This window comes from Dendrobates tinctorius, unplaced genomic scaffold (genome assembly GCF_039654945.1).
Source record: "Dendrobates tinctorius isolate UK_male_01 unplaced genomic scaffold, ASM3965494v1 ptg000229l, whole genome shotgun sequence".
Classification (NCBI taxonomy): Eukaryota; Metazoa; Chordata; class Amphibia; order Anura; family Dendrobatidae; genus Dendrobates; species Dendrobates tinctorius.
Genome location: NW_027361896.1, coordinates 2,621,783 through 2,644,742, shown reverse-complemented (window position 1 = coordinate 2,644,742; position 22,960 = coordinate 2,621,783). Strand labels below are relative to the sequence as shown.

Below are 22,960 nucleotides of genomic sequence, written 5' to 3'. Positions count from 1 at the left end.
TGGTGTTGGTGGGGGGGTTGTTGGTAAAAAACCTGTGATACGAGAGATTATTTCGAACTGCCTCTATACGAGTCATTAGTCCAGACATTATATATAAGTCAACTTATAAGTCACCATTATGACATGGTGGGGATATCTGAGACATGGCTGGATGAGAGCCATGACTGGGCAGTTAATTTACAGGGCTATAGTCTGTTCAGAAATGACCGTACAAATAAGCGAGGGGGAGGCGTATGTTTATATGTAAAATCATCCTTAAAACCCATCCTTCGTGATAATATATATGAATCTAATGAAAATGTAGAGTCCCTGTGGGTAGAGATAAGGGGAGGGGGGAAAAATAATAAATTACTGATAGGGGTTTGTTATAAATCTCCAAAAATAATGGAAGCTACAGAGAATATCCTCATAAAGCAAATTGATGAAGCAGCGACTCAAGGAGAAGTCATTATTATGGGGGACTTCAACTACCCTGAAATACATTGGGGAACCGAAACCTGCAGTTCCAGCAAAGGTAATAGGTTTTTGACTACTATGAGAGACCATTACCTTTCACAACTGGTTCAGGACCCAACAAGAGGGGGGGCACTGCTAGACCTAATATTATCCAACAGGCCAGACCGCATATCAAATGTAAGGGTTGGGGGTCACTTGGGTAATAGTGATCACAAATTAATAAGTTTTCATGTATCCTTTAATAAGATGTGTAGTAGAGGGGTTACAAGGACACTAAACTTCAGGAAGGCAAATTTCCAACGGATGAGAGATGATCTTGGTGCAATTAACTGGGACGATAACCTGAGACATAAAAATACACAAAGAAAATGGGAGACGTTTATTAGCATCCTGAATAGGATCTGTGCACAATATATACCGTATGGGAATAAACATGCGAGAAATAGGAGGAAACCACTATGGCTAAATAGAGCTGTAAGGGGCGCAATAAGAGATAAAAATAAAGCATTTAGAGAATTAAAGCAAGTAGGTAGTGATGAGGCATTAAATAAATACAGAAGATTAAATAAATTCTGTAAAAAGCAAATCAAGACAGCAAAGATTGAGACAGAGAGACTCATTGCCAGAGAAAGTAAAAATAATCCCAAAATATTCTTTAACTACATAAATAGTAAGAAGCTAAAAAATGATAGTGTTGGTCCCCTTAAAAATAGTCTGGGTGAAATGGTGGATGAGGATGAGGAAAAAGCCAATATGCTAAATGACTTTTTTTCAACAGTATTTACACAAGAAAATCCCATGATGGATAACATGATCAGGGATAAAAATTCTCCATTAAATGTCACTTGCTTAACCCAGCAGGAAGTACGGCGGCGTCTACAAATCACTAAAATTGACAAATCCCCGGGCCCGGATGGGATACACCCCCGAGTACTGCAGGAATTAAGCACAGTCATTGATAGACCACTATTTTTAATCTTTAAAGATTCCATAATAACAGGGTCTGTGCCACAGGACTGGCGTATAGCAAATGTGGTGCCAATATTCAAAAAGGGGACAAAAACTGAACTTGGAAATTATAGGCCTGTAAGTTTAACCTCAACTGTGGGTAAAATCCTGGAGGGTTTTCTAAGAGATACTATACTGGAGTATCTGGAGAAGAATAACCTTATGACCCAATATCAACATGGGTTTACAAGAGACCGTTCCTGTCAGACTAATCTGATAAGCTTTTATGAAGAGGTAAGTTCCGGACTGGACCAAGGGAATGCAGTGGACGTGGTGTACATGGACTTTTCAAAAGCTTTTGATACGGTGCCACACAAAAGGTTGATACATAAAATGAGAACAATGGGGATAGGGGAAAATATGTGTAGGTGGGTTAAGAGCTGGCTCAGGGATAGGAAACAAAGGGTGGTTATTAATGGAGCACACTCGGACTGGGTCACGGTTAGCAGTGGGGTACCACAGGGGTCAGTTTTGGGTCCGCTTCTTTTTAACATATTTATTAATGACCTTGTAGGGGGCATAGAGAGTAGAATTTCAATATTTGCAGATGACACTAAACTCTGCAGGGTAATTAATACAGAGGAGGACAATTTTATATTACAGGAGGATTTATGTAAACTAGAAGCTTGGGCTAATAAATGGCAAATGAGCTTTAATGGGGATAAATGTAAGGTCATGCACTTGGGTAGAACGAACAAGTTGTATAATTATGTGCTTAATTGTAAAACACTGGGCAAAACAGTCACTGAAAAAGACCTGGGTGTATGGGTGGACGACAAACTCACATTTAGTGGCCAGAGTAAAGCAGCTGCTGCAAAGGCAAATAAAATAATGGGATGCATTAAAAGAGGCATAGATGCTCATGAGGAGAACATAATTTTACCTCTATATAAGTCACTAGTGCGACCACACTTAGAATACTGTGTACAGTTCTGGTCTCCGGTGTATAAGAAAGACATAGCTGAACTGGAGCGGGTGCAGAGAAGAGCGACCAAGGTTATTAGGGAACTAGGGGGTCTGCAATACCAAGACAGGTTATTACACTTGGGGTTATTTAGTTTGGAGAATCGAAGGCTTAGGGGTGATCTTATTACAATGTATAAATATATGTGGGGACAATACAAAGACCTTTCTAATGATCTTTTTACTCTTAGACCTGTGACGGGGACAAGGGGGCATCCTCTACGTCTGGAGGAAAGAAGGTTTAAGCATACTCACAGACGCGGATTCTTTACTGTAAGAGCAGTGAGACTATGGAACTCTCTGCCATATGATGTTGTAATGAGTGATTCACTACTAAAATTTAAGAAGGGACTGGATGCCTTTCTTGAAAAGTATAATATTACAGGGTATATACACTAGTCTCCTTAATATTGCGTTGATCCAGGGAGCTAGTCTGATTGCCGTATGTGGAGTCGGGAAGGAATTTTTTTCCCCAATGTGAAGCTTACTGTTGCCACATGGGGTTTTTTTGCCTTCCTCTGGATCAACATGTTAGGGCAAGTTAGGATAGGATATGGGTTGAACTAGATGGACTTAAAGTCTCCCTTCAACCTTAATTACTATGTTATCTATCCATCTATATATACACACATATACACGCGTAGCCTAAAAGGCAATTTTCTCAGTGATATTTATACACCCAGACTGCCATGGTGGGAGTAACCATACCCTATAGCTAGAGAGAGTAGTTTTCTCCCCATCACAGAGGAGGATTACCTACTGTGAGGCAATGGGACTATGGGTTCTCAACTCTAAGCGTCCAGGTTACAGATTCTTTATCTCAGGAGCCCTGACTGCTGTAAGGACAGTGTGTGTGGTATCCTCTGCCACCTGATGTAGTGCTGCTGTTTCGCCACAAGGTAATGAAAAAACAGTGTTCAAGAGCAATGTTGCTCGAAACGCATATGGTCCCATTACACACCACCCCGTCATTGCTGTGCCATCTGAGATGTCTGTTTTGTCATTTTGAATTTAAGGATCATCCAATAAAATTTTTTTTTTTTTTTTTACATTTTTAAATAAGTCTTGTGAGTGAGCTGGATCCACTTCTATTTTCCCTATTGCCTTGGAGGCCGTGCAGCAGTGAGGAAGCCGTGCTCCTTCTTGTGCTTGGAATTATATCTCGGGGGTGAGCTGAATGTTCTCTTTTGTTTTTACAAAGGCAATGATGCAGTCCCTGGTAAACATAATACAACAGACTTATGTGACAAAAATCTGTCTACTGGATGTTGATCAAGACAACTAGTCTGACTGCCGTATGTGGAGCTGGGAAAGATTCTTTCCTTCCACCTCATGGGATTTACTGCTCCCAGGACAGTAGTATGTCCTTTGTAGGATGAACCCAAAGATATATATCTCCCTTTAAAGCTAATTATGCAAGAGACTTGCCCTTAGCACTCAAGGCAATAGCTCCTTGAGAGTTCTGTTCCAGACAGAAGAAATGCTACTTTACTAGGCCAATTCAAGCATAGGTGTTTTTTTTTTTTTGGCTAAGCTCGGATGCTAAGAATGAAGCAACAAAAGTTGGATCTGGGTCCAAACTGAAGGACTCTGGGCCTGAGACAAAACGTGAAGTGGTAGGCCAACAATACAGGGTGCGGCCACACAACAAGGCCCAAGTCAGATGGTCTAAGCCAGAGGCCCACAGCCAGCGGCACCACGCCACAACACCCGAAGTACTATGAGGCACCATGATGTACCATGAAGCACTATGAAACACTAGTGATACACCCTGAGGCACAGGGGCACCAAAGCACTATGATGCCATATGATGCACCGAAGCATTATGACGCAATATGATGTATAGAGACGCTATGAAGCACTATGATGCCATATGAAAAAAGGCACTTATGAAGCGCTATGATGCAATATGATGCACGAAGGCACTCTGAAACACTGATGCAATATGATGCATAAAGGTACTATGTTGCAATATGATGCAATACGAAGCAATATGATGAGGGGCACTGTGAAGCAGTATGCTGCAATATGCACAGAGGCCTATGAAGCAATATGATGCCTAAAGGCAATATGATGCACTATAATGCGATATGATGCAGCGTTGCTGTGAAACACTCTGATGCAATATGATGTCGAGTTACTGAGAAGTACTATGGTTCAATATGCAGAGGCACTATGATGCACTATGCCATATGGTGCAACCTGATGTACTCAATATAATGCCTAGAGGCACTATGATGCAATATGACGTGCATAGGTATTATGATGCAATATGATACACAAAGGCACTATGACATAGAGGTACTATGATGCAATCTGGTGCAACGTGATGCACTCCATATAATGTATAGAGGCACTATGATGTAATATTATGTACAGAGGCATTATGATGCCATCTGATGCCCCGGGCACTATGGATGCAATATGATGCACCATGATGTAATATGATGCAGAGGCATCCTGAAGCAATATGATCCATAGAGGCACTCAATATAAAGCATAGAAGCATTATAATGCAATATGAAGCGTAGAGGCACTCAATATAGCGCATAGAGGCAATATGATGCATAGAGATGCTCAATGTGATGCTATGATGAAATGATATGCACAGAGACACTTCCATATAAAGCATAAAAGCACTATAATGCAATATGAAGCATAGAGGCAGTCAATGCATAGAAGCAACCTGATGCACAGAGATACTCAGTGCCATGCATAGAGGCACCCTGATGCAATATGATGCACAGAGGCCCTCAATATAAAACATAGAAGCAAGCTAATGCGATATGAAGCATGGAGGCACTTAATGCATAGAAGCAACCTGATGCATAGAAATACTCAGTGCCATGTATAGAGGCACCCTGATGCAATATGATGCACAGAGCCCCTCAATATAAAACATAGAAGCGCTCTAATGCGACATGAAGCATAGAGGCACCCAATATAATGCATAGAAGCAATATGGTGCACAGAGACACTCAATGTAATGCGTAGAGGCAGTATGATGCAATATGATGTCCAGAGGCAGTCAATATAAAGCATAGAACCACTATAATGCAATATGGAGCATAGAGGCACTCAATATAGCACATAGAGGCAATATGATGCAGAGATACCCAATATGATGCTATTATGCACAGAGGCACTCCATATAAAGCATAAAAGCACTATAATGCAATATGAAGCATAGAGGCACTCAATGCATAGAAGCAACATGATGCATAGAGATACTCAGTGCCATGCATAGAGGCACTATGATTCAACATGCCGCACAGAGGCCCTCAATATAAAACATAGAAGCACTCTAATGCGATATGAAGCATAGACGAACCCAATATATTGCATAGAAGCCATATGGTGCAGAGAAACACTCAATGTAATGCATAGAGGCAGTCTGATGCAATATGATGAACAGAGGCCCACAATATAAAGCATAGAAGCGCTATAATGCAATCTGAAGCATAGAGGCTCAATACAATCCGTAGACCCAGCCGTTGCTCTCAATCCTGTTGAGTGGTGTGATTTTCTTTCTTTTCCTTTCCCTCTGTGTCTCTACGGCTAGGGCCATGAGCTGCCACTCTGAACGGAACATCTCATTTGTCAGACTGACCCCACCCGAAGGAGCTAATTACTGAGCTGCAGCTGGAGGGCCTTCATGGAGACACTGTGCTGCATTAACCCCCTGTGTCCTCCTATGGATGGAGTAGTTAAGTTGAACCATGAGATGTAACCTGGACATATGGCTTTATTATAGCCTAGAGGTCCAAGACTTAGCTGCATATATGTGAACAAATACCTCATCACCTGAGCAGCTTTCGGCACAAAGGCATGAGACTAGCATCCGTCCAGAGGCCTAGGCCATCAACAGCATTCCACTGTGCACTTACCTGTACTGGCTCCATACATGCTAGAAAACAGGGGGAGTTGGTAACGCCGAGTGCCCACCATGGAGGGAAGCGGCGTCCCGTCAGGCATGCTGCACTACTGGCAATGATTTCTTCCCCTGTGCCCCACGAGATCCAGGAAACTCGCCTGTTGCCTGTCTCGTTCTGCACAACCGTGTTCTACAGTGGAACGCACGCCGACCTGCTTTGGCATCACCGGAGGAGCGACGCCATCTTCTCCCCGATTTCCGTAAGTAGCAGTGGCTTGCAGGCCGACGTCAGAGCCGAGAGCCTCCACTGTGGGAAGAAGCGGCTCTACCCAGGAGCCTCGTCCGCACCCTGGTCTCTGTGGCTGAGGGACCCCCCCTAGGAGGGTTTCAGCCCCGGGCTGCTTGACAGGGGGAAGGTTTGGCCCAGCCGCCCGATCCCCCTGGGCCCCGTCAAACGTTCTCCTTCTATCGTCACTCCTCCTGGAGCAGCCTCTCCTACGACCGTCCCCTTTGTGACAGGAAAAAACACTGGAGGGTGGAGGGACCTTTTAACCTCTCTGTGATCCTGTCCCGCTATAGGTTAAGGGAGGACTTCCTCCATGGTGCTGTCCGGAGGGACGAAATGGAAAGATGCTTTTTATTGCAAAAAACAGTTTTTGCATCACCACATTTTGAGAGCTATAATTTTTCCATATTTTGGCACACAGAGGCTACTTTCACACTTGCTTTTTTTGCTGTGCGTTTTTTTGCGCACCCAAACGCATGAAAAAAACGCATTAAGCGTTTGTGTGCTTTTTTGCGGGTTTTTAAAAAAAAGCATGCTTTTTTTGCGCATACGTGCGCACTACAATGCGCACCCATAGACTATAATGGGTGTTTTGCTGTATAAACGCATTGCGTGTGCATGCTTTTTTTGGGGGCAAGTCGGACGCACAAAAAATGCAACAGGATGCATTTTGTGCGCCCGAGCGCACTCTACAAAAAAACGCATGCGCATACAAACGCGTACAAACGCATGTGTATGCACACCCATGTAAAAGATAGGGGGAAAAAAACGCATGCCTGTTTGCGCTAAAAACAGCGCAAAAAACGCAAGTGTGAAACCAGCCAGAGTCTTGTTTTTTGTGGGACGAGTTGACATTTTTATTGGTACCATTTTCGGGCACATGACATTTTTTGATCGCTTTTTATTCTGATTTTTGTGAGGCAGAATGAACAAAAATCAGCAATTCATGAATTTCTTTTTTGGGGGGGGGGGTGCGTTTATACTGTTCCGTGTGTGGAAAAATTAATAAAGCAGTTCAAGGCTGTATTCCCACATTGCGTTTTTTAAGAGTTTCCGCTGCAGCGGAAACGCTTAAAAACGCTTTAAAACACATTCCCATGCAATCCTATGGAATTCCGCAGTTGCTGTGCCAATGCTGCGGATTTTACTGCTGCCATAGGATTGCATTGAAACGCTCACTTTACACATGTGGCTATGCCCACCATGCGTAAAGTGAGCGCTTCATATGCGGATGGTACCCAGGGTCTGGAGGAGAGGAGACTCTCCTCCAAGTCCTGGGTACTATAATCCTGTAAAAAATAGAATTAAAATAAATAGGGATAAACACACCTTCTGATGGCCCCCAGAATCCTCCCGGCTCTCAGTCGTGCTGGTGGCATCTTCTGTTCCCAGGGATGCATTGCGAGAATCACCCCAGATGATGTCGCGGTCACGCGACCGTGATGTCACAAAGGTCCTTCGAGCAAAGCATCCCTTGGAAAGAACCGTACCGGGAGCGCCGCTGAAGACATCGGGGGCCGTCAGAAGGCGAGAATACCATATTTTTTTAAAATTATTTTTAACATTCTTTTACATTTTAACATTCATGCTGACTGCGCACTCCGCCCTTCACCATGCTGTGATTTTAATTCCATCCAATCACATTTGGTGCCGACCTTCCTACAAATACAGGCTTTACCAAGTTATTAGCCATAGGTAAGTGTTCACATTAGGCAGTTAGGTCAGGGACCCATTCAATGAGATCACCTTGACATTGGTGAATGGGCTCACATTTCTTGGCCAAATTTTGTGCTAAGTATTTCATGTGTTTTTCCTAAATTTCAAAAGCCATTACGTTATTCACACTTCTTGTATTTCACATTGATATGCCTTAATGCAATTGAGTGCAACCATTTTCTAATTTTGATATGTAAGCTGTTTTTTGGTATGCATCTGTTCAGACTAGTTCTAGATGTGCCATCAGTTTTCTGTAATTTACTTTTGTTGTTTAGACTTTTTTTAATTCAAATATTTATTGATGGAATATTGATTTTTTTTTTTTATATTTCTACAATTATTTTATTTTTTTATTTCATTTTTACTTTTACACTTTGTGCCACTATGGGACACTTATTTTATGCAGGCTGATCACTGATATGGCATGCAGATCTGCATGCCATATAAACTGTCAGTGCTGCACCTTACAGACTTCCTGACATGCACTGCGCATGACAGGAAGTCTCTCAGCTCTGGTAACCTGGATGTCATCATGACGCCATCAGGTTACCATGGGAGTGATCGGGACCCTGCGTCATGCCGCGGGGTCTCCGATCCAAAGGCAAAGGGGCTGTCATGCTTGATCGCAATGTTCCGGGGGTTAAAGGGCCGGGAGCGGTCCGTGACTGCTCCTGGCACTTAGTGCCGGGTGTCAGGTGTGAGAATCAGCTGACACCCGGCAGCAAACAACGATGACATACTATTCCGTCCATGGTCACACGGGCCCAGGGCACATGGACGGGATAGTACGTCAGACGACAGAAAGTGGTTAAAGTCTGAAAATTGCAAAGTTTACCAAATTTTCGCCAACTTCCCATTTTTCCAAGAAAGAAACACAAGTTATAGCGAATAAATATTACCACTATTATGAAGTACAATGTGTCACGAAAAAACATTCTCAAAATTAGTGGGATCCATTGAAGCGTTCCAGAGTTATTAACTCAAAGTGACAGAGGTCAGAATTGAAAAAATTGGCCTGGTCATTAAACTGCAAACCACCTTGAGGGGGGGGGGAGGGGGTTAAGGTTAAAACTGGCTTGGTCACTAAGGAGATAAGCTTCACAGGAAATTTTTTTTTACCTTTTTTGTATATGTTCAACATCCTTCTCTATTGTCAGTAAGAAATTGAAGACACTGTAACAGCTGGAAGCCAAGAAAACATAAAAACTCTCAGTTGGGTTACAACTTTGGTCAAGAAGACTATTTGCAGCATGCAAGATGGATCCAATAGTACTGTCAGGAACTATCGCCAAGCCAACCTGTAAAAGAGTGAAATAAATTAAGACAACGCTTTATGTCACATTAAAAAGTACACAGAAGTTTTTTCGTTTAGCAAATCCATGCATTCCAAACCGATTTTCTAAACATCTCAAACAAGTGCTAAATTTAAATACAAATTGGATACTGTAGTGCTAAACAGCCAGTGGATGGACATGGGGGTAAAAAAATAAATAACACATGCAAAGAAATATCAATAAGAAATGCATGTATTATTTATATAGCACCATTGATTCCATGGCGCTGTACATGAGAAGGGGTTACATACAAAATTCAGATATAACTTACAGTAACCAAACTAACAATGATAGACTAGTACAGAGTGAAGAGGACCCTGCCCTCACACGCTTACATTCTACAGGATGATGGGGCAGGAGACAGTAGTTTGGAGGTTGCAGTACCTCCGTTAGTGTTGAGGTGGCAGAGCGATCATTGTAAGCTTTCTTGAAGAGATGGGTTTTCAAGTTCAGTCTGAAGGTTCAAAATGTGATGGATAATCGGACATGTTGGGGCACAGAATTCCAGAGGATGGGGGATATTCAGGAGAAGTCTTGAAGGCAATTGGATGAGGAACAAATAAGTGTGGAAGAGAGAAGGAGATCTGTGGAGGATGAAAGATGACGTGAGAGAAAATCTAGCGAAATTAGTATGGAAATACACAGGGGAGACAGGTTATGGTGGCTTTGTAGGTCAGTGTTAGCAATTTGAACTGAATACGCTGGGGAATTGGGAGCCATTGAAAAGATCTGAAGAGGGGAGAAGCAGAGGCGTATCAAGGAGAGAGATGAATTAAGCGGGCAGCACTGATTGGAGAAGTGCGAGTGAGTTAGCAAGTAGGCCATAAGAATTACGTGTATAAAGTAATCTTCAGATAATACCTTCAAAAATCCTGGTAATTCAAACTTATGCACAGGTATTTATGCTCAATACCCCACTATAAATAGAAGAAACAAGTTGTAGTGTTTCTAACACAGCAAATCTAGAGTTTGGGCTATAGAACTTACATATAGAGTATGTAAGATCTAGGTCTGCTGTGGAAACTATTTGTAGCATTATTAACTGACACTTTATAGAAAAAAAACAGCAAAAAAGCAGAGAGGTTTACCCATCCAGGCTTCCAGACAAATCCACTATCATGATGCAGTGGACCCATATAATTAAGATGGCAATACAGGTGCAAAAATACCAATGAGACAACCGCTCACAGCCTATCAATACATGGAGGGGGCGGTTGCTTGGTATAATGATGCACAATAGAAGGGTGTCACTACTAGGCTGTTAACCTGGATGCTGTGCATTGCTACAGTTTGAACAGCGCCGCATACAAGTTTTTATTGTGCATCAATATACCAAGCAACCGCTCCCTCCATGTATTGGTAGGCTGTGAGCGGTTGTCTCATCGGTATTTTTGCACCTGTGTTGCCATCTTAATTATATGGGTCCACTGCATCCTGATAGTGCATTTGTCTAGACGGGTAAACCTCTCTGCTTTTTTGCTGTTTTCTTGTATTATTGGAGGATTTTTAAGTCCTCTTTTCGTGCTATTTTAGTGTTTGGACTTTATAGAAAGAGAAGTAAATTATATACACTGTATGAAAGATCTATAGCTCAAACTTTAGATTTACGTGGTACAAGAAGCACCACAAAGTTTTGTTTCTTCTATTTATAGAGAGGTATTCATATGAATACTTGTGTGTAGATTTGAATGACCATGATTTTGGAGTGATTATCTGAGCATTACTTCACACATGCAATTCATATTGATAGATTTATTATTGCACGTCTTTTTTTTCCCCCATGTCCATCCACTAGCTGTTTAGCGTGACAATATCCAGTTTGTATTTGATCACCTTTCTCTATGGGTTTGTCACACAGGACTTGTTTTTCTGTCAGCAGCACCTATCCCCTTGGTCGTTATTTTACTTAACTACCAAATTTAGCAGCATTTTGTTTATTGGCTAAAACGCTGGCTGACGCCATATGCTTGTGATGTTTTTGAGGTCAGTGGCATTCCTATCAAAACCCACCATACTGAAGGTACACTTGTTTTTTTAAACAAAATAGGTCAAAATAATGAAAAGATATTATAAGCAATTTAGAAATTCATTGCCACTCTACATTCAAAGCTTCACAGTCCCTTGCTATCGTTAGTTTACTGCTGCATCATTGACAACCCAACAGGACATATGACTGCAGTAACCAACCACTACCTGAAGAATCTCACATGTAATTAAAAAAAAAAAAAAATCCCTGAATACATGTAAAAGTGGCCTCAAGCCTTAATTTTTTGCATGCAGTTTAAAGAGCAACTGTCACAGGTGTGTCAGATGTGATAGCTATTCTGGATTCATCTGTAGAAGGTCACTGCACCTGGATCTGCATGGACATTCTGCTGTGGAGTGATATCTGTTGTAAATTCCCTTGCTCTGATTTCTGAGCCGAAGCTCCCTCTGCTCCCCCTGGTGGTTACTGAGAGTAGTGGAGCTGGCCAGGTTGATGGAAGTTCCCCACCTGACGATAATTGGGAACCTGGGATTACTGGCTGTGAGCATATAATTGAGCTGGCTGCTCTTGAAGGTTGCTGGTGATTTTCCTCCTTGTGCATTTGGAGTTCTTTTGTCCCCTGCCTGATCTGCATGGCTCAGTTAAGTGATTCTTTTGCTAATCCTTTCCATCTAATCTGGTTGTGTTTTTTTTGCTTTCTGCTTTGTTGCTGGGCTACAGCGTGCTCTGATGTGAATTCACTTTCTGGTCTGCCTCTGGTTGCTGGTGAGGGTGGTGGAGCTGGTTGTTTTGACAGAGGAGTCGTGAGTTCTCTTTCCGGGCTCCCTCTGGTGGTTGCAGGAGGTAATGAAGCTGACCTAATTAACAGAGACCTGCCACCTGATAATGAGGACGACGATTGGACATCTGGAGTCTCTGACTGGATTTAAGACAGCCGACTATCTCTACCCCTGCTGGTGATTTTTCCTGCCTCCTGAGGTCTTAGTTTCCAGTTCAGTCCCTGCATTCTCAAGCTAAGTGTTCTTTGCTATTGTTCACATTTGATTTGGTTTTGTCTATTCAGTTTTGTGTGGTCAGCCAGCCCCGGCTGGGGCTGTGCTGAATTTCCATTCTTATGTTACTGTTTGTGCCAGTTTGCTTTTTGTTCCTTATTAGATTGGCCTCTTTTTGCTCTGTTTCCAGAATATGCCAGAGTGCTGATATAGTGGGTGAAGTCTAGTGACTTCAGGGTTTTTTTTGCTATCAGAAGTGTTGGACATTTTTGCAGGGTTTTTTGGCATGATTGCAGACAGTATCTTTCCTGTCCTTTCTAGTTAGTGTGGACCTCATCGTTTGCTCAGCCTATTTTCCTACCTGTGTTTGTGTTTTCATCTTGTCTCACCAACAATATATGTTTGGGGGCTATCTATTCCTTTGGGATCTGTTTTGGGGTAGTTTAGATTTCCCCTTTTCTTGCTTTAGGCCTATTTAGTCCACCGGCTGTGTCGATGCGTCTAGAATCATCGTAGGTACGCTCCACAGCTACTGCTAGTTGTGTGGATAGGATCAGGGGTCTGCAATCCGCTTAGTTACTAACCTCTCTGGTTTTCTGTGGCTTAGCTTGGTCTTGTTTTCCTCCTCGGTGACCCAATCACAACAGTGCTCCCTGCTGGGGGCAGCGCTGGGCCCTGCTTCATATGTTACAGCTTGTTCAGTCCCTTGTTATGTTAGTATCTTTTTGCTTTGCTTCCAGTTTATACCAGAGTGCTGATCTAGCGGGGGTGAGGTCGTGTGGCCTCAGGTTTTTTGTAGATCAGAAGTGTTGGACTTTTTTAGGGTTTTGTGCATGATTGCAGACAGTATCTTTTCTGTCCTGTCTAGACAGCTTGGGCCCCACCGTTTCCTCAGTCTGTTCTCTGCCTGTGTTTCTGTCTCATCTTGTCTCACTGACAATATATGTTTGGGGGCTGTCTATTCCTTTGGGGATCTGCTCCAGGGCAGTTTAGATTTCACCTTTCTGTCTTTAGGCTTAGTTAGATCTCCAGCTGTGACTAAGCGTCTAGGGCATCGTAGGAACGCTCCACGGCTACTGCTAGTTGTGTTGATAGGATCAGGGGTCTGCAATCCGTTTAGTAACCAACCTCTCTGGTCTTCTGGTGGCCTAGCCTGTTCCTGCCATCCTCCTAGGTGACCCATTCATAACAGAATCACCAGCCACCTTCAAGAGCAGCCAGCTCAATTATATGCTCCCAGCCAGTAATCCCAGGTTTCCAATTATCGTCGTCAGGTGGGGAACTTCCATCAACCTGGCCAGCTCCACTACTCTCAGTAACCACCAGAAGGAGCAGAGGGAGCTTCGGCTCAGAAATCCGAGCAAGGGAATTCACAACAGTACCAAGCAAAAAGATACTAACATAAAAGTGGACTGAACAAGCTGTAACATATGAAGCAGGGCCCAGTGCTGCCCCAGCAAGGAGCACGCTGAACCCTAGCAACAAAGCAGAAAGCAAAAAAAGGCACAACCAGGTTAGATGCAAAAGATTAGCAAAAGAATAACTTAACTGAACCATGCAGATCAGGCAGGGGATAAAAGATACTCCAAATGCACAAGGAGGAAAATCACCAGAAACCTTCAAGAGCAGCCAGTTCAATTATATGCTCCCATCAAGTAATCCCAGGTTCCCAATTATCGTCGTCAGGTGGGGAACTTCCATCAACCTGGCCAGATCCACTACTCTCAGTAACCACCAGAGGGAGCAGAAGGAGCTTCGGCTCAGAAATCCAAGCAAGGAAATTCACAACAGTAAAAAAAGGCACAACCAGATTAGATGGAAAGGATTAGCAAAAGAAACACTTAACTGAACCATGCAGATCAGGCAGGGGACAAAAGAACTCCAAATGCACAAGGAGGAAAATCACCAGCAATCTTCAAGAGCAGCCAGCTTATTTATATGCTCCCAGCCAGCAATCCCAGCTTCCCAATTATTGTCGTCAGGTGGGGAACTTCCATCAACCTGGCCAGCTCCACTACTCTCAGTAACCACCAGAGGGAGCTTCGGATCAGGAATCCGAGCAAGGGAATTCACAACAGCACCCCCCTTTGAGGAGGGTTCACTGAACCCTCATCCACGCCACCAGACCGATCAGGATGGGCCCGGTGAAAGGCACAACCAGATTAGATGCAAAGGATTAATAAAAGAATCACTTAACTGAACCATGCAGATCAGGCAGGGGACAAAAGAACTCCAAATGCACAAGGAGGAAAATCACCAGCAACCTTCAAGAGCAGCCAGCTCAATTATATGCCCCCAGCCAGTAATCCCAGGTTCCCAATTATCATCAGGTGGGGAACTTCCATCAACCTGGCCAGCTCCACTACTCTCAGTAACCACCAGAGGGAGCAGAGGAAGCTTCAGCTCAGAAATCAAAGCAAGGGAATTCACAAGAGTTATCCTTCTCCCTCTAGGACCTAGCGGTGATCTCCACCGTCTGCTACTGATTAACCCACCCTTGCTGGAGGCTTAAGTACCTTTAGTCGCTTCAGAAAGGCGCCGGTGATAGCTCTATTTACCTCTGTCTGTTTTAAGTGCTAGAGGTCTACTAGATTCTTCTTGGAGCCACATGGAGGATTTCTGGCGTGAGCTCTCGTCTCATCTCAAGCTAAGTGTATTCCCTCATTTGTCTTCCTGCTGTCATTAAATCAAAACCAACAAGTGCATACCAGAACTGTCATTTAAGTCTAGTGCACATAACAAGAACCATCAGAGTTACTGAATTCATAAAAAATTATTTTTATTGATAAATATTAAAATACATAAATTCAATAAAATGAGTAATCGAGATGCCTCAAGAAAAGAGGGAGCGCCACCTCCCAGGCATTAAATAACATAAAAACATATGAACAGCTGACATGGGCCCTCAATAGCCGTGGGCGGAGTCGCGATCCGCCCGTGGCTATTAACTAGTTAAATGCCGCTGTCAAACTGACAGCGACATTTAATAAGTGCTTCCATCACCAGTTTGTCGGCATGACAACCAGAGGTCTCCTTGAGACCTCTATGGTTGTTGATGCCAGATTGCTGTGAGCACCACCCTGTGGTCGGCGCTTATAGCAATGCAGTAATTCTGCTACATATGTCATGATCCAGAACGGGGTTGGAGTCCTGTTTTCCCTTTTTCCCAGTTTGGTCATGAAGGTGTTAACCTTTCTCAGCCTCAATCTGGGTTCAGGTATGCTATTTATCACCGCTGCTTCCTGCAGGTGATGTCAGTTATAGTTCCTGCCTAGGGTTGCTGTAGCTGACTGATTGCTCTGATTGGTCCTGCTACGTTTACTATCTGATCCCGTGTCTCTGTTTTCCCCTATTCCCGTCCAGACTCTGTTTTCCTTTAGTGTGCTGACTCCCTGGTTTTGACTTGTCTTGCATTCTGACCTGCTTCTGTCTGTCTTATCTGCTTCAGACCATTGCTGATTCGCCGGCTTGTCCTTTACCATGAGTTTGCTTATTCCTTTGGTACTGCACTACAGTCTAAAATTTGACCCAGCTAGTTTGACTACTCTGCTGCCACTTGGTAGCTTTGATGCTGCACTGCAGGACAGCTCTGCTTAGGTGCAGTCCTGCTTCCACTTTACTGCCATCTTGTGGAGCCTGCACCTACCTGCATCGCAGCAGCATGATATTAGAACTGACCAGAAACAGCTAGTTTTTTTTCTCTCTGCTCTGCTTTCTATGGATCTGCTCCATACCTTGGTGGATCAAATGAATAGTCTGAGACAAATGATGCAGGATCTGTCTGTGGAACATAGGGCCTTGGCCTCGTCTCAACCACCTGCAAAGGGAACTTTCTGACTCCGTAAAATCTTTGCAGGGATTTTCTTACCAGTCTGACTGTAATCACTCTAACACTTTTGATGTCTCATTGCACTCTCCTGAACCTACAGTCAGGCTCCCAGCTACCTTATTGGGGGAAAAGAAGAGCTGCAAGCTATTTTTTTCTCTTAGACCCCGATCTTCTGGAGATGAGAATCAGCAGGTGGGGATAATCATTTCCTTACTGCTGGAGGGACCTCAATCGTGGGCTCTCTTTACCTGCTTCTGCCCCCGAATGTGCGTCTGTGGATAGGTTCTTTGAGGCCTTAAGACTTATTTTTGACAAGCCTGACCGGGTCAGAGTGGGAGAGGACACAATCATGAGTATTTTTCAAGGGAAGCTTTCAGCTGAATGGTATTGCTCAGAGTTCCGTCTATGTTCCACTGAGGTGTCCTGGGATGACTCTGCGCTGAGATGTCAGTTCAGGAGAGGACTGTGGGATCACCTGAAGGACACTCTGGCTCTCCATCCACCACCCAAGCTCATTGGAGGAGGCTATGACTCAGGCTATCCATATTAGCTTCGGTGGCTAAGGGAGAGGTTCTGTTACTCCCTGCTAATCCTGTTGCTTTGCCACCGTCTGAACATATGGAGGTGGGGGCCTCCAACCTCAAGGACAAGGAGAGGAGACGGCGACGTGAAGGAAAGCTGTGTTTTTACTGTGGAGATCCTTGACATTGATAAAGGACTGCCCCTCTGGTCCATCGACTAACAAGCGGCTAAGTCTGGGTGATTGTCGTGGAGGTCACCAAGACTCTTAGGTACCTTTTTCCTCATTTTCAAAATTATTGTTGGAAGTGGAACTTAGTTGTGGGAGTTGCTGCACACCCACTTCTGCTTTTGTGGACTGCGGGTCGTCCATGAACTTTATTGACTAACTTGGTGATCAAGTGTAAGTTTGGGACAATTAGGCTGGAGACTCCTATCCATGTTGTTGCCATTGACAAAACACCACAGGCTAAGAATGTAATCAAATTTGTCTCAATGGAGTTTCTCCTTAAATTGGGTTCCTTGCACCAGGAACATATTTCATGTTTCGTTCTGGACAATCTGCGGGACTGGTGTTGGGGTTCCCCTGGTTACAGATACATAATCCTGTGATAGACTGGGAATCTCGGGACATTGTTAAATGGGGTCCTAACTATAGTAGACGTTACCTTACTAATGTACTTGTGTCATCCGTTAATCTGGAAGGTATTCCGGAGTACGTGAAGGATTTTGAGGATTTTTTTTCCGAAAAGGAGGCCGAAGTCTTACCACACCGCCCATTTGATTGTACAATCAATCTGATTCCGGGCGCTAAATTGCCCAAGGCCTGTCTGTACAACCTCTCTGGCCTGGAGCGAACCGCTACGAAAGAGTATATTTCTGAAAGCCTACGTAAAGGCCACATCTGTCCCTGTCTCTCCTGTGGCGGCTGGATTCTTTTTTGCGCCCGGGCCTACTCCCTCCCACTCATCCCTCATTTATACAACCAATTGTCGGGGCCAAATGGTTTTCTAAATTGGACCTCAGGGGGGTATATAATCTCATCCATATTTGGGAGGATGAGTGGAAAACGGCATTTCTTACTTCTGAAGGGTTACTTGAGAATTTGGTTATGCCCTTTGGTCTCACCAATGCGCCAACTCTTTCAGAATTTCGTTAACCATGTATTTTCTGATTTTATTGGGCGCTTTATGGTGGTGTATTTGGATGATATCCTCGTGTTCTCATCTAACAAACAGGTTCAAATGGATCATCTACGTGAGGTTCTCCAGAGATTACAGGAGAACCTGAAAGATGCACATTTTTTGTCCAAGAATTGTCCTTTCTTGGGTCCATTCTGTTTGACAAGGGGTTTCGTATGTACCCTGGGAAGGTACGGGCCATTATGAATTGGGTGCAACCTAGAGATTTAAAGTGTTTTCAATGTATTTTGGGGTTTGCAAACTATTATAGGAAATTTATTAAGGGGTTTTCACAGGTGGTCAAGTCCCTCACTAATCTGACTCGTAAGGGGGCTGATCTCAAACACTGCTCAGCTCCGGCTGTGGAGGCGCTTGCTTTATTACAGAAATGCTTTATGTCTGCCCCTGTTTTGTTCAGCCAGATCCGTCTAAACCAGGCCTGGGCCAAGTGCGGCCCGCGGGACATATCCGGCCCCGAGTGTTTGTGCGGCCTGCCTGCTGACAATCACAGCCAGAGGGCCAGAGAGGGACTGATTTATGATTCTGATCTTTCTCAGAAGCGATTGTAGCCACACCACAGTCTTCTCACTGGTGGATTTGGGGCTGCTCAGTTCCTGGCTTGCAGAGCTGCTGAAACCTCTGCAAAAGACAGAGCGGTCGGGACAGGAGACGGGAAGCAGGGACTACAACACTCATCTGCTGCAGATAATGGGCAAGTAGGTACTAAGTGGAGCCCAGATACCACCCTGTGTCTGCTGTGCTGAGTAGGTCATAGTACCTGCATTGCCTCCTTTCACACTGTAGAATGAAAGTTGTAGGGCTGTAGTTTATGTTCAGGGAGAGCAGCTAATTAGTAGCCACTGCATCTCCCTGGCAGCTGATAGGAGATAAAACACTGGGGCTGAATATTCCTACTGAATATGGGGTCCAGCAGTGAAGTGCCCCCTCACCTCCACTACATGCAGCCAGCAGATGGGATATTCTATGTGCTCCCCAATCTGCTCTTCTGCACCACCATGTACTTTGCTGCCTCCTCACCTTTGTATGTGAGAGTTAACCCTTACCTACCTCTTTGCTCCCAGCTTGTACTGTTGTATGTCCTGTGCAGGAGAGGTAAAGGTTAAGTCCTCCATAGTGCTCCCTCCTGTGACCTGTGGCTTATCACAACCACTCCATAGACTGCAATGAGGATTCCCATCCCCTGCCTGTCAGCTCCTGCCCCATATGTGATGTGGATCGCTACATGTGGAACAGAGGTGGGAGAATAACTTTTTTCCAATGTTCCGCCTGTTGAAGTCTATGTGTGTGCAAAAATAAAAATGGATGCCATATGAATCATTCGTATAGCATCCAATTTTTAAAAATACATTTCCATTACTAACAAAGGACACTTTCTTCTTTTAAATTTTATTCACTTCTGATGTCTAAAAATGGATACAATACTGATGGAAAATTGTCATGATTTTTTTTTTATACGCTCATGTAAACTTCAGCACATACGCAACTGCTTTTCATAAAGTGATAAAATTAATATTATGCAGAATTAAAAGGGTGAACCGAAACCAAAGGCGAATTTCATATTAAATTTAATTCAATAATGTAATCACTTTTCTAATATATTTCAGTTAGAAAATTTCTACCATTCCCTCTCTACTCTAATTTCCTGTCTGCCTGTTTGTTTTTTTTAACTTCCAATTACATTTTGATTGAGAATCCCAGTGCATTTTGAGGTACTCACACAGGACATCATTAAGGGGCAGAGGCTGCGGTCACTGCCACAGCTGCTTTCCCCACCTTGAAAGAAGCGTCATCTGTTTCAGAGACTGGACCCTGCCGGGTCATCTCTTCTCCTTAGAGCCAAAGGAGCGCACTAACTCTGCATTCAAAGGAATATAGCCCAGAAAACTCAAACCGAGTATGCATCAGAATTTACAACCGACGCATTATCAGGTGAGCAAGACTAGCCGCGCCTCTAAAATAGACATCACTGGTGGCGCCAAATTTCAGAGAGGGCGCAGAGGCTCAAACAAAATGTCATGGGGCGTAAAAAAAAAAAAAAAAAAAAAAAAAAAGACAGGAAGTCAATGTAGAGGGTATGTTATGGAATTTTTCATTGAAGTGTATTAGAAAACAAGATGATTACACTGAATAGATATACATGTAATATGAAATTCACATTTGGTTTCCGACCACCCCTTTAAGTTCAGCCGATTGGTTTGGCCCTTCACAGCAGTGACAGTTTCTCATGTGGCCCCTTGGGAAAATTAATTGCCCATTCCAGGTATAAACCATTCATCGCTGAGGTGGACGCATTGGAGGTGGTGTTGTCCCAAGGACCCGCCATTTTGACTAACCTGAGGCCCTGTGCTTTCTTCTCGAAAAATTTATCTCCTGCTGAGAGAAATTAAGATGTTGGGAATCGGAAGCTTTTAGCTATTAAGTTGGCCTTTGAAGAATGGAGGCACTTTTTGGAGGGGGCTGTTCATCAGATCCCGGTGATTACGGACCACTAGAATCTGTCTTATATTGAGTCGGCCAAACATCTGACTCCCAGACAGGCAAGGTGGTAACTTTTTTTTTCATGCTTTAATTTTTCTATCACCTTTCAGCCTAGTTCCAAGAATGTCAAGGCGGATGCCTTATCTCGCAGCTTGGATCGGATATCACCTCCCGAACCTCCTTCCTCCATTCTTCAGCACAAGGTGGTCATTGCTGGGGTGTCCTCAGAGTTGGTGCGAGAGATTCATGAAGCTCAGTCTCTTGGTCCTCAGACATTGCCTGACCACAAGCTCTTTGTCCTGGTTCAGTACTGGTTGAGGGTGCTCCAGGAGTTCTACAATTCTGCTCTTAGTGAGCATCCTGGAATCTTGGTCACATGACAAGCTATTGCTAGGCTGTTTTGGTGGTCCTCTATGGCCTCTAATGTCGCTGAATTGGTGTCTGCTTGTGATACTTGTGCCCGTGCTAAGAGCTCACATAACCGGCCGGGGAATTGGTACCTTTGCCAATTCCGGATAGACCTTGGACTCATTTGTCCATGGACTTTACCACTGACCTCCCTCTTTCCAATGGCAAATCTGTGGTCTTTGTGGTGGTGGACAGATTCAGTAAACAGGTGCATGTTGTACCTTTGGTGGGACTGCCTAATGCAGAAACTCTTTCTAGGTTGTTGAGCATGTGGCGTGATTGCATGGTGTGCTTTTGAATGTGGGTTGATTCTCCCTTTCACCGGCTGAGGGAGGTATGGAGGGAGGTCCAGAGGAACATTGGGGAAGCTCTAGGCCAACAAACAGTTTGGGGATAAGCGACAATCTACAGGACCCATATTCCTGTTGGGAGATAAGGTATGGATGTCTACCAAGAACATTCGGATGAAAGTTAATTCCGCTAAGCTAGATTCCAGGTTTATAGGTCCTTATGAGGTTATTGAGGTTGTCAATCCAGTTACCTTTCACTTACGTCTACCTACATCGCTGCGGATCCTCAAAGTGTTCCATAAGTCTCTCCTGAAGTCATTCATACCTTCTTCTGATGGGTCTCCATCTCCTCCAGTTTCTGTGGATGGGCAGATGGCGTATGAGGAGGAACGGATTATGGAATCACGCATGGTCCACAGATCATTATTTGGTCCATTGGAGGAGCTACCATCCTGAGGCTGGATCCTGTGTCCCGGCGCAATCAGTTCATGCTGATCAAATGGTTCGGGTGTTTCATGCGCGGTATCCTGGGAAACCTGGGGTCCGGTGGCCACCCTTGAGATTAGGGTACTGTTATGATTTAGACCGGGGTTGGAGTCCTGTCTTTCCTTTTTCCTGGTGTGGTCATGGTGTTAACCTTTCTCAGCCTCAATCTGGGTTCAGGTTTGCCATTTATTGCCGTTGCTTCCTGCAGGCGATGTCAGTTATAGTTTCTGTCTAGAGCTGCTGTAGCTGACTCGGATTGCTCTGATTGGTCATGCTACGTTTGCTATCTGATCCTGTGTCTGTTTTTCCTTATTCCCATCCTGACTCTGTTTCCCTTTAGTGTACTGACTCCCTGGTTTTGACTTGGCTTGCATCCTGACTTTTTGTCTTATCCGCTTCTGACTGTTGCCGATTCCCTGGCTTGTCCCTGACCGTGCGTTTGCTTATTCCTTTGGTACTGCGCTACAGTCTAGGATTTGACCCGGCTAGTTTGACTACTCTGCTGGGTCATTCCATGTCAAGTGAACCAATGATTTTTACCTCTATATTTTTTAATTCTTTTGAGATTTTGTTATTTGCCAATAGTTGTCAGAGAATGCGAAATGTGAAGAAAAAAAATTCTAGATTTTTTTTTAACTGATTTTCAAAATTTGGAAAATTGCGAATTTGTGTTGCCTGCCTTTACATTTCTCCTCATAACTCAGGCTAGAAAAAATATAGAGAAACAAAAAAAAAAAACACCATTTTACTCAGAACTGTACAGGCTTTCACCAGATATGTAACCAGAGTATCTTTGTCAATATTTTACCCATGCAAACTCAAAAATTTAACAACGCATTTCTGAAAAAATGTTTAATTTAAAAATTTCAAAAAATGCACATGTGCATGCTATGCTCTTAGCCACATCTGCACCAAAATTCAAGTTGGGATCGCGATGCAATCAGATTTTAAAAAATAAAAATTACAATGTCAATTCAAAAATCTTGAATTCAGATCTGTTCAGCCTGTAGTCTAAAAGTGTGGGGTGTATATTTACCAAATAATCCATGATTTTTAGATATTACTGTATTATTTTATTATGTTACAGCTTAGAAGCAGGAGAGGACAGAGGAGAAAGCTTTGTTAGGGGTCA

General features: G+C 43.7%; 1 protein-coding gene across 6 annotated transcripts in view; it reads right to left on the bottom strand.

Moving 5' to 3' along the window:
* The window catches only part of TEX10 (testis expressed 10), a 721,463-nt gene that overhangs the window by 140,975 nt on the left and 557,528 nt on the right, over positions 1–22,960 (bottom strand). For 4 of the 6 annotated variants that reach the window (XM_073555731.1, XM_073555729.1, XM_073555727.1 and 1 more), the window contains one exon: positions 9,423–9,601. The exons of 1 other annotated variant lie outside the window; for it this stretch is intronic. In XM_073555731.1, the coding sequence (XP_073411832.1) occupies positions 9,423–9,601 (179 nt within the window). Of the gene's footprint in view, positions 1–9,422; positions 9,602–10,052; positions 10,222–22,960 lie in introns of those variants that run through there. One more of the 6 variants, XM_073555730.1, reaches the window with a different exon arrangement.